Source organism: Stegodyphus dumicola, chromosome X1 (assembly GCF_044657685.1).
Source record: "Stegodyphus dumicola isolate Sdum_Otavi_A_Nest chromosome X1, ASM4465768v1".
NCBI lineage: Eukaryota > Metazoa > Arthropoda > Arachnida > Araneae > Eresidae > Stegodyphus > Stegodyphus dumicola.
This window is the reverse complement of record NC_140780.1, coordinates 63,552,323-63,565,183: the sequence shown is the minus strand read 5'-3', so window position 1 is coordinate 63,565,183 and position 12,861 is coordinate 63,552,323. Positions and strand designations below refer to the sequence as shown.

The 12,861-nt window shown below is 29.3% G+C and overlaps 1 protein-coding gene across 3 annotated transcripts in view; it reads left to right on the top strand.

Moving 5' to 3' along the window:
- Cul1 (cullin 1) overlaps positions 1–12,861 on the top strand; it is a 151,315-nt gene that overhangs the window by 82,930 nt on the left and 55,524 nt on the right. For all 3 annotated transcript variants that reach the window (XM_085808005.1, XM_085808003.1, XM_085808004.1), the window contains 2 exons: positions 2,547–2,785; positions 4,763–4,869. In XM_085808005.1, coding sequence (XP_085664131.1) covers positions 2,547–2,785; positions 4,763–4,869 — 346 coding nt within the window. The remainder of the gene's footprint in view (positions 1–2,546; positions 2,786–4,762; positions 4,870–12,861) is intronic.

Below are 12,861 nucleotides of genomic sequence, written 5' to 3'. Positions count from 1 at the left end.
TCAAGCAGGTGATGTGAAAAATGCACAATGCTTTCGCCGGGACTCGAACCCTGGACTTTTCGAATTTGCAAAAGAAAAAAAAACAGCAAAGCAAATTAATAACACATACCCCAATTTTTTTTTTTAAATTTTCCTTTTTCACAATTGCATAATTTATGCTGTCTGCCAACTAAATACTTGGAGCACAAGATACATACTATGTAAATAATGGACGTAACTCAAATTTCAAATGAATTTTTATGTGATTTAATGCAGGTATTCCAGAATCTATTTTATTTTCGTGTGTATAAATAAATAAGTTGTTATATTTTTAACACAATAGTATAGTACAGAACTTAATTTTATTACACAACTTAATTTTGTAAATGGTTAAAATGAAAATCTTTTTGGAATATGTGCATACATAGAGGGTTATAAGATGTTTTGCGCAGGTTCATTAAGGTGTTAGAATGAAAAGTACTATACAAGGGAATCCATAACTTTTTTATTGTGTAAAAGTTAAACCGTGTTGTTCGAAGCTGTGTTACAAGAAGGATACCTGTAATTGTTGTGAAAAGCTGAGAATCTAATTTGGAGAAATTTTTGTTAAAAATGATTTCTTTAATTCCTGTATCTGTAAAATTGAAATTCTAAAAGCATGATATTTTTTCAAAAATATAAAGTACCCTAAGTAATATTTTAACATCAAAGTAATACTTTAGATACTGATATGACATCAATGAAGATCATGATTGAATTCTAGGTTGACATCAAAGAGGGTCTCTTAACAAATTAAGATGAATTTTTTTGCAGTTTAGTATTGTTGGAAATTAATGGGAAAATTTAGTGAGTATTCAGTTAAAAAGATGAATTTCTAAGTTAGAAATAATACGGTAAAAAAATGGTTTTTGAATATATATATCAGTGGGAAAAAAATCTTTGAAATGCTGTCAGAAGATTGAAGATTACATCACTAATAGAAAAATTTAATTATCTTTTTTAAGACTCAAAGTAGAAGTCTCTTTCAAATTAGCAAAAACTCATATGCAAACATGCACGTACTATTTTTATTTACATTTTAATAGTCCATATAATGTTATCAGCCAAGAAAGTAAGATGGATGTGATGTGTATGTTTGATTGTCTGTGCGCAATATCAAAAGTCTGACCATTAAATTCAGTTAAACCATACATAGTTTTAATGTAAACTTTTGCTGCTTTAGTTAATACTTCAGTGTAAGGCAATGCCTTATGTTACTTGTGCATGGATATGTAGACTTTTAATCTGTGCTGAACATATGTAGTGATTAACTAAAGATCAAATCTAAAATTTTCTTGTTTATTCAGAAGGTCAAGGTTACTAATTTTAAATCAGAAAATTAATTCTTTATGTTGAAATTGTTGACTTTAATAATTAGAGAGTTTTAAGCAAAATATTCCACGTTATATCAAAACTGTAATTCTAATTGGATAAAGAAGCTATTTGGTTTAAATATATATAAAGTGTGGAAAGTAGTTAATCAACTAGTTTTTACTCATGAAAACTTTGTGAATTATGAGCACTTTTTATGTGCAAATATATTCAAGGTGAAATATTTAGCGCTTGTGTGACTTCAGTTTTTATAATAATTGATTTGCTTTTTAATGAAAATTCAAAATTAAAATGATTTTGGTTTTGCTTACTGAGATTTTTTCAAGAGATGCCTCTTCCTCCAATTTAAGTAAGAGACTGAAATTTCTGACCATTCTCCTACCAGTCTAATTTAAGCTATCATTCCTAAAATTTTTCACAATTTTTATGTAGCTTTCATAGTTTGCACCCCAAAACTTGATTTCTGGCATCTGAAATTGCTTGACTTTTTTCTGAATTATTGAGATATTACACTATGCTGTCGCTATACATGTAAAAGCTATGACTGAAAACATCTGCAGTGAGCATCAAGTGCTGTTGTGACTCAACTAGGGTACAAATGAGCACAAAGCAAGTAGTGCAAGGCTATTCTTTGCATTTCTTTTGTTACTGAAAAAGGTGTGTTTTACATGCTTCAAGAAATGTTTTAAGAAATTGTGACCTTCTATGTGATTTAGGAAAATGTGAAAAAATACATAAACATATATTTTTAAAAAAACCATACTTAAATGATTTTCTTAGTATTACTTCATGAAGAAAGTTCGGTATATTTATGATGTACTGTGTGTCTGTGATTTTTTTAAATTTCAATCAGTATAAGGGCTGATGCTGTTAAATATGTTTATCATTTAAAATAAAATTATTTTAGCATATTTTTATTGTTTAAGAGTTATTTTCATCTCAGAAAATTCCCTTGAGTTCTAAAAAATTTTTTCCTTATTTTTGTTTTTGGTAAGTGTACCTCTCCCCTTTTTTTGGCACTGCTACTTTCAAAGACCAATTCAAATAAGTGCATTTTATCATAATGTTAATTGCTATCTAATTTTTTACTTGATGGCCATTTTTTCCTTCTTCAGAAGTTAACTCAGTATATTGCTGTTGTCCTTAAAAATTATATTGTGATTTGAATATTTAAGTTGATGTATTCATTTTTATAGATCTAGGAAGAATGTTTCAACTAGTTTCCAGAATATTTGATGGTCTAGGAGAACTGAGGACACGTTTAGAGACTCATATTCATTATCAAGGTCTTTCAGCTATTGAAAAATGTGGAGAAAGTGCATTAAATGACCCCAAAATTTATGTCAACACTATACTAGATGTACATCGAAAGTATAATGCCTTAGTAATGACTGCATTTAATAACGAAGCAGGCTTTGTTGCTGCATTAGATAAAGTAAGTAAACCTTGGAAAATTTCATAAATTTTTCATAATAGATTAATTCATAATAATTAATAATTTTTCATAAATAGAGCAATGATTTGTGAATTGTGAAAACTCACTTTGAAATTTCTGAACATATGATATTTGAGATAAATGAATGCACTAAGGACAACTGCTATTTTAAAAATGTGTTATTCCTTTTGTATTGAAATAAAATAATTTAAGAAGTTCTTCAGATATTGTAAGAATAATAATGATTTGAAATACTAGTAGTCTGTATCTTATCTATTGGCGAGTAGCTTAAGTTGTATTTTTCAGGATTAGAAGCATAAATATTTTTTTACACATTTTGCTATTAATTTCTATTATTAACATGCTAATGTCAAACAGTGTTTTGTATTTAGGCTTTTGATAAAAATCCTTAAAAAAACTGTTAAGGGGGAAATTTTAATTTACCGTCTATTTGTATTTTCTCTGATCTATAAGTTGAAAGTAAAATATTTGGTCATTTTAAAATTCTGCACCCATTATCATTAAAATAATATTGCAAAGACAAGCAAAAATTATTATTTATTTTAAGATAAATTTCAAGTGATATTGTTTTTAAAATTTGTAATAAAATTCACCAGATTTAAATCTGTAATACTTTGTTCTGATTGGTATATTGTAACAAAACACATGCTATAATATGGGTTGGGTATAATTAGGTATTTTTAATAGTGGAATCAAATTCTCCCTCAAATACTTTATAAAAAATAAGTCTTGTGCATCCTCCCTTAATAAACTAGGCCTTAAAACTTTAATATTTGCATTTAGGACTTATTCCTTGGCATTTGAATGTCTTTTTGTTTTCTGCTGTGTAAAATATAACAGAATATGAGCAAGTTTTCCTTAGAAAGTTCTTCACAAAGGCATCCTTTCTTAGGCATCTAGCCCTTGAGTGCTTTATTATGGTTATTAGTCTTAGACAAAGAAGACTTATGCGAGTCATTTTCTCTTAGAAAATCTTCATGAGGCTACTTTTCCTAGGCCAATAACCTTTCCTGTTTCACCATGAATTAAATAACTAACTAATGGTTTCTCTGTGCTGTTTCTGCATTTTTTTTTTAGCAGTAGTATTTTTGAATATCACTGCCAAATTTTTTAAAGTTTATACAATTTGAAAGTGAGAAATCATTTATTGGTTTGATTTTTTAAATTATTATCTTTTAATTTTGATTAACAAAATTATAACTGTAAGTAAGTTGATAATACATAGGAAAAAAAGCGAAATTGAATTTTTAGTGTGAATTCCATTTAATGAAATTTTATGAATTTGTGACCAAATATTTAGATTGTTATGCAAGCTTTTTGCATAGAGCTATATACAATGAAGTAATGATTAGCAGTTTATTATAATATTAGTTAGATGATAAAATAATATAAGGTGTCTAGTATTCAATTGAACTGTTTTGTAACAGAGAATTGTGGACATTGTGTAACATCTAAATTTAAATCTGAATATTTATGTCTAACATAGATTTGCTGGATATAGTAATACTGTGCCCACATAACTTTGTAATGTCCGTTATCAAGTTTTCAGTAACAGGTGTAGAATTTATGCAGCATTACATTATGAGCAGAAAATGAATCCTCGTTCTCTTAAGATAATTATGAAAATATGTTATTTAGATACTAATCTTGAGTCTGTAGAATAATCTTCCTTTCTTTTTACTTGTTATACAGGCATTTTTAACTATTTGTGTTAAGGGATTAATTTTTATTTCTGCATACCTTCTTGCAATTTTTTTATGCATTGGAAGTATTACATATCTTTACTAATAATGTGTTGTAAGTGGCTTGCAGGGTAACAGAAAGGAGAATCAGTTTTTACACATCATAAAATAAATATTTCAGCAAAAAGTGTTCTAATGAGATTTATTTTAATTGTATCGTTTAAGAATTTTTTTTTTTCCTATTCAGATTTTTCTGTTTTTTTTCATTTCATAGGCTTGTGGGAAGTTTATAAATAATAACGCTGTGACTAGGATGGCTAATTCATCTAGTAAATCTCCAGAGTTATTGGCCAAATTTTGTGACTTACTATTAAAAAAGAGGTATTGTTGTTAAATGTATTGTTTCCTTCCTCAGCAAGAAATTTTTATGATTTTCTTATAATTGAAAGAAATGTATGATTATGCTGTCTGAAAAATAATGTATTAAGTTATAAGTAAAAAGCAAAGTTACCTTCAATTATCTTTAGGAAAATGTAGATCAGTACATTATTATCCTTAAAACAGCTGTACTTGGTTTTTCAAATAAGTACCTGATTATATAAATTTTTTGACTTGCTGTACTGTTAGTATAGCCTTTCTCTTCAAAATTTTCCATGCAGTAGTCCGTATGAAATAGTGTAAACCTGTGTAAATAAATTATTGTATAAATGCAGTTAATTCTTTGCAGGTAACAAATGCTTAGCAGAATGCATCACCAAACAGTAATTGCTTAATTATGTACCACTCAAATGAAGTATTTTTAAAGAAGTGAATTCTCATAGGCTAGCTGGCCGCCAATATCTTCTATTTTTTTAATACCTTTTTTATTCTGACTGTTATTGAATTTTAAGCAAAAGGTGCATAATTGCTAAAAATAATTTTTTAGGGATTATACATTACTTCCATTTACTTATCAAACAGGCATCATTCTTCAAAGTTTCTTTTTTTCAGTTGAGGTGATGTATATCTAAACAGTTACTCTTGACCCCAAAAAAAAAAAAAAAAAAAAAAAAAAGTGAGATCAAAGAGTGTAATGTAGCTTCTTATCTCAAGGTATATTTAGAACTCACCACCAGATTAATTTTTCTGACCTTTATCCTTAAGCCATTATAAGCGGCTGCATCACTTGTCTTTAATTACATTGTCTTGACTTTTCTTCTGTATATTAAAAAAGGGAATTTATTAAATTACTGATCCTTTTTTTGCTTGCAGAAGTGTGAACTTTAGTATTAATTTTTTGTGCTTAATTTAGTACTCATGTTTGAAGTTACATACATGTTGATAGAGATTTGCTGTGTCATGATTGTTTTGTGGATTTTTGGTGGATTAGGAGGAGTTACTTTTGCGTAACTGTTACTTTTGTGTAACTGCTGCTCTACCTTGTGCAGGACCAATCAGTAGAATAATCTGCCCGCTAAGATAGTTTGTAGAAATTAATTCAAAAACTTTTATTAATATTTTTAAGAAATGCATTTTACAAAAAGAATTTTTTGGGAATGTATCATCATTACATGAAATTAAAATGTGACTAGATGTCAGTTATATAATCTTAATATAGTATTTCTTCTGATATTCTATTAATTAGAAAATTTTCCCTTTTACTTATGATATCCGTAAAACTTCAGATTCATGGATGTTGTCACCATTATGAACTGGTTGTAAACTGCGTGACTTATGTAGAAAGATTTCTTTAGACACATCCTTTCATGATCCTGTTATGCCCTCACACATCTGATTTTAAATTAAAATATTTCTAGAATACTTGAATGTATTATTTCAGAATCAGTTTTCAAGAAGTTGCTTAAAATCTGCATTTCAGTGTGCACAAAATTCTGATATCCATTGGCTGGCAGTAATTTTCATTAGATTCACATGGAACAAAATAATAACCTGCTTCAAATCAGAAAGTTTAGAAAATAGTGCAATTTGCTGTGTTAATTGAACTTGGGCTCCTTGGAGTCTTAATTCTTTCTCTTTTTCCTGCTGCTATCCCAATGAAAGAACACCCATATCAACATCTTGGCCCACATTAATGTGCCTTTAGGGTTAACTTAAATTTTAGGATAGATAGAAGAATGCTCACACTAACAGCTCAAGGGCTGAAGGTGTGGTGGGGCTAATATTAATACGTCAGTCAATGTAGTGTTGTCCGTTGTGGGATTTCCTAGCCAGCAGTTTGGAAGTGCCATTGAAGAATATTGGTCGGGGGAAAAAATCGCTTTTTATGCCACATTTGTTCTTTTTCAATTGTCAGACTTTTTAAGAGAAAAAAAATGTTGCCAGTGATCCGGAGGTCTGGGGTATTAGATAATTTTTTATTTCAGACGTATTACTGTATTTAAAATTTCTATTAATTTTTCTGTAAACATGGAACTTCTGATGAATGAATTTTTTTGGTGTCTCATTTTGGTCTGTTGGCGAATGACTGTAAATGGTTACATAGAAGCAGTTTTACAAATATCTTTTGAATAAAGGATTGCAAAAACATAAGATTATTATTATTATTTTTTGAAATATAGGGAAACACGATTGGTTTGGAATAGAACCATGAACTAAAATTAATAAGTTTTGCTGAATGCGAAAGGTTGCAGAGGAATATTGGGTAACCTGGCAATTTGAGATTATATTATTTTCATAATTGATTATAGTGTGCAAGTTAAAGTATAGTAATTCTTATTCTGGTCTTTAAAGGTAGCATCTGTGTTCTCTTGAATCGTTCTGGTTTGAGATTCTTTCTTTAATTAAAGTGACTTAATGCATTAAAAATATAAAATATTGTTAACTTGGTTTAAAAACATTAAGGTTTTTGTATTAATACATTAAACTGAATATTGAAAATTTGTTATTTTTTAGATGGTAATATTAATTATTGAGTTTTGATATATAATTAACAATGAAGGTGGCAGTTTATTTTACTGAAAAAGCGAAAACTCCCTTGCCTTAAAAGGGTGCCTTTTGTGGTATACTTTTTAAGGAAAAGTTTTAGTATTTACTACTTCATATGCAGAAAACATTGGGAAAAATCTGTATATCTTTTTTATCCAAGAGCTGAAGAATTCGAATATATACTACGTATCTTTTTTTTTTTTTTTTTTTCACGTTTTGGCAATGAATTTCTGTTTATTTTATGCCCCCAAAAAATTCGAATAATTTTTGCATTATCTTTTTTAAAGAATCACAGAAAAACTAGCGGGAGAATGGTAAAATGTACAAAAGTAGTGATCATATTGTTATGTAAAGTAAAGCAAAAATCATGGTAATTTTAATTAATTTTTTGTGGAAATGAATTTACAGTTAACACAGAAATATATTTCAATAAATAATCCTAATAGTTTTACAGCAGTTATTAATATGGTTTTACTAGTAATATATATATATATATATATGTACATATATATATATATATTAAAATTTATGAAATATGCAAGGAATTGAGTTCTTTTTGAGACAAATCTTTTCAATATTTTTAAAAAAAGTGAAATGAAATAAAATTTATGAAATATGCAAGGAATTGAGTTCTTTTTGAGACAAATCTTATCAATATTAAAAAAAAAAGTGAAATTAAAGGAATTGTGCCAAAGTGCAGAGAGAAAAACACTTTATGGTCAAAGATTTCAATGAGAAGTGAGTATAGAATTTTAGTAGTGCAAATGCATTTTGATAATTTTCTGTTGATTGCATGTTTGTGCGCTCTGTCTGTCATTTTATTGTCTTACCTCAACATTTCTACTCTGAAATCATTAATGTTAATAACAGAATAAGTATAGACAGAGTCATAAAATACATGTTGAAGGTGAAAAAATGAAACTTATTTAATTTTCATAGTCAGTATTCCATTTAGTTATCTTTACAGCTACTTGTGGGCATATTTTATCATGTGAAATATTTGGCTATTTTCCAATTCTGATCAGTTTAATTTTCTGGATTGAATCGGGATTTTGAATATTTAATTGTGAATGACTAATTTCCCTAGAAATTTAAATGCAAATGTTCCAAATATTTAAACATATTTATGCGCAAGACTATAATTTCATGTCAAGATAATTAATGCATTTACTGGCAGATTATAAAAATTCACCAGAAGCCACCCTGGTTTTAGAAGAAAAAAAAATAATAGATGTTGACTACTCTTCTTAAATTGCATTTTGTAGCTTAGCAGATTCTCATTGTGAATAAATTTCTGCATTAATTCTTTTTGTGTGTATCATTTCCAAATATATTTGTCTGATAAATTGCCTTTTAAGTACAGGATCCTGCAAATCGACCTCTCATATTTCAAAAAGGAGTTACAAAAAAACAAGTGTACAGAAAAAATACTTTTATTTGTGGACAATAAATACGATGCTATTTTACATTGCTTGATTTAAAAAATTATGTCCAATAAATGCTGTCCTCCATTGCTGATAGATTGATGAAGGCTTTCTCGAGAGTTGTCTCTAGTTCTTTGTGTATCATTTCCAAAGAAAAAAAAAATTGCAAGGTAATAAATCAGGTGACCTTGGTGGCCAGCCAATGTCTCCTTGTAAACTGAGAAGACATCCAGGAAACATCTCTCTTAGAATTGCTGGAAATTACAGCAAAGTGTAAGCTGTGTCTTGTTGGAACCAGACTTCTCCCTCTTCATGGTTCCCAACAAACTGGTTTAATTTAGATCGAATTAAGATCTTGATCATATGACAGTAGTGATTCATAGCAACTGTTTCTGTTAGCCATCTTCTTCGAAAAGATAAGGACCCCACATCGCAAATTCAGCAGCTGCAAACCAAATGGAGCTCATAAAATTGGAAAGCTTTCTAAGTTGAGTTTTAATTTAATTCAGCAATAAATATTAGTTCAATGATTTCAGATTCATAGATATTTTTATTTAAGAAGAGAAACATTTGTGTAATTTTTCATTATTTAAGAAATTTTTTACGAGTCAATTTTTCTTTTAATGAGCTTGACTGAAATTCAAAGTTTTTTGCCTTGCAAGATTTTCTTATTGTTATTTAATTTTTGGTTTATGCATATATTTTTGTCAACCTGAACATTGAATTAGTGGATACAGGTACACGTCTGTACCATTGTGTTCTTATTTGATTGATCACGCAGTGAAATGTCAATTTTATTGAATAAGAATTTGTTTTAAATATGCATAAAAATTTGTAAAGCTTTATTTATGCATCTGCCAAGCCAATATATAAATGAGAAAAATATGTGTAATGAAAATTTTACTTAATGTTTGATATGTTTATTTTAATGTAGTTTCTTTACTAGTGATACAAACATTTAATTTGTTTAAAATACTCAATATTTTAAAGAAGTTAAAATAATCTGTTTTTATAATTCTTAAGAATTCAAAATGTGTAACATTCAGCATGAAGAGAAAAGACCATACCTTTATTGCAGCTGCTCCTCTTATATAAATATTATGTCTGATCCTCCCAGGAAATGTAAATAAAGATACAGATTTTTATTTTTTAAAGAAGGAACTTTTAGATATAATCAGATATGTCATTTGATTTTGAGCATTTAAAAGCTTGGTGAATTTGTTTTAAGTTCTTGGAAATTTTGTTATTAGCATCGTAATAAACAAATTTGTTAAGTGTGTCGGTGTGATGAATTTCATTAAATAGAAGATATAATTAATTTTCCACTTTTTCTTCATCCCTATTAATGATTCATTCAGAATGCTGTTTTTAATCACGCCATCAACTATATTTAGTTTTGACATTAGATTAGCATCACAATTTATATATTTCTTGATTCTCTTTGGAGGTTCTGGTCTTATGTCTGTGTTTGCAGTTTCATCATTGTCAGCAATTCCACCCGATTCTAGATTTGTGAAATCTTTGACAGAGCAATTTTTAATTATTTTCTGATTTGAGTCCAAGTCAAAACAATAAGTTTGATAACCTTTAAGTGTGTTTTTCATTTTTTTTTATTTCTTTTAATGTGTTTTTCTTTATTTTTAGTGTGTTTTTTTTAAGTGTTTTTACAGTTCCTGCAATGGCATTCTGAAGAGTGATTTTAATTAAATGCTTGCAATGAAAATGTTTTTAAGTTTTTGATTAGGCCCAGTTTACAATACACTTGTATGAATGGGTAGGGGAAAAATGATTTATATTTTTCTAAAGGTTAGTTGGTTTCAGATAGATTGTGCATTAATTTCTTGGAGAGCAAAATTTTGCAGTTTTTTTTAATCCATTCTGTAAGAACCTCCATTTTCATCCACAATTTTTTTGGTTGCTTTATATCATAATGTCAGTGCTTTAATAATTTAAAAAAATAGGGTTTCTTTGATTAAATGCATCAGCATTTTCACTGAGTAAAACAGATCTTTATTTGTGAAGTGCATTATATTTATTGTGTTTAAAAGCTAGGGTTCTCATAGCTATGATGTGAAAGGCAATCAAGTTTTCCAATTTAAAAAATATTCATCTTCTGATGTACATATTTTTCATTATATAAATTCCTGAACAAGTTTTGAGTGTATTAGGCTGAAAAATCTTCAGATTCCCCACTAATGGCATGCACGAGATTCCATGGTGCGATTTAAATTTAGCAAAGTAACTGGAAAGCAAGCATCCTTCCTTTACAGTGAATTGCAGTGCTGCTTCTTTCTTTTCTTAAATTCTTACTCTCCATCAGTATAGCCCTATTTATTAGAAAATTCAAAGCATGGCAGTGACTGTAAAGCTTGAGGAAATTTCTCTGAATCTTGCAAAATTCTCTGCCGTACACAACTTCCTTGAAGCATATTCGTACAAACTGATGCTTTTCCATCTTTCTGATGATGATGCTTTTCCATCATCTCTTTTGTTAGAAGCAGTTGTTTTAAATATTGACTCAGGAATACCTTGCGTTAAAAAAAAAAAAAAATATCGTTTAGATTTGTAATTTAATGGTAGTGCCTTTTGTTTTTGTGACATTTTGGTTGCAAGTTAAGTAGAAGTGCACAAAGAATAAATAGCATTGTGGTTAACAAGGTGTAGTGAATTGAAGTTTTGCATGTTATCAAACCTGTACGATCACAAGACTTGTTTTTTTTTTTTTTTTCTTTCTGTCCTTCAAAGCAACTTTCTATTCAGCAGCTAGATTTAAACCTCTGTTACCAGTGTGATAAATCTGCTGTTTTATGTTTTGTTATATGTAACTCCTCATATTGCTATGCACAGCTTTTGTGAGCTACTTAAAAAAGAAATGTAGATGAACAAATCAGGGAACAGATGAAATGAAACAAGTTATGCATCATGTTAATGAAATATTTTATGATTAGCATGAGTAGGAATGAATTGGGATAGATAAAGTGACTTATAAACTATTCATGAATGAACAATATTCACTGCCTGTTTAGAAAATGACATATAGCATGACATAACAAAGGTGAAATGACATAACAAAGGTATTGTCTGCAAATTTCTATTAGAGTACACATGCACAAGTCTTGTAATTACATTTGCAAATCAATCAAATAATTAGCACAGAGGCAATAAGCATCTAATAATGCACAGAGCCATCAGCTTTGATTGCATCACAACCATAATATACGAGTTTCCCTGTTGTTTTGGAATTTTGTGAATGTAGAGAGCAAAGTAATGCCTTTAAGAAGTCATTGTATGCAGTATGGACTAATGGACAAGCTAATGTTAGGCCTCTGTACCATCGGTTTATCTTTGCGCTGTATCACAAAAGAAATGTAGGTTGATACCACAACTATAGGTTGGACTTTGTTACTTGATTCAGGATTGAAATGTGCCATAACATATTTGTTTCAGAGCATGGAGATAGATGTTGAAGCAATTGGCCCACAACTCGAGACAATGAACTGGATGTTTTTCCTGCTCCAATATCAATGTGGGTAGTTTCATGGTCCAATATCAATGTGGGTAGTTTTTCATATTCTATACAGATGTGGTTTTTAGCTGTTCCTTACAAAGGCTTCCATTAACAAGCTATGATCATGGAAGTTTTCAAGTGTTGCAGGAGAGCTGTTTTGTGTTCAGAATGGGATAATGCAATTTTCAGTGACAAATCTTGCCTGTGCCACCTAAAAGAATGATCTGTACACAGGCGATATAAGCAGCTGATGATACATGTACAAGTTTTCAGTGACATATAGCTTGTCAGTATGAAAATATATGATTTTAGGTAGCATTAGTGCTGACAGCCATTTTTACCTAATGCTCATTACAGGCATATTAATGCAGTGCTGCTGTATTGATCTTGGGCTGCATCATTTTTTAAAAGAGAATGCATGGTCGCATACAGCTTGGCTTAGCGTGGATGGGTTGCAAGATATGCAAGTACTCCTTTGACCAGACCAATTCCCCGATCTCACTAGTTGAGCATTTG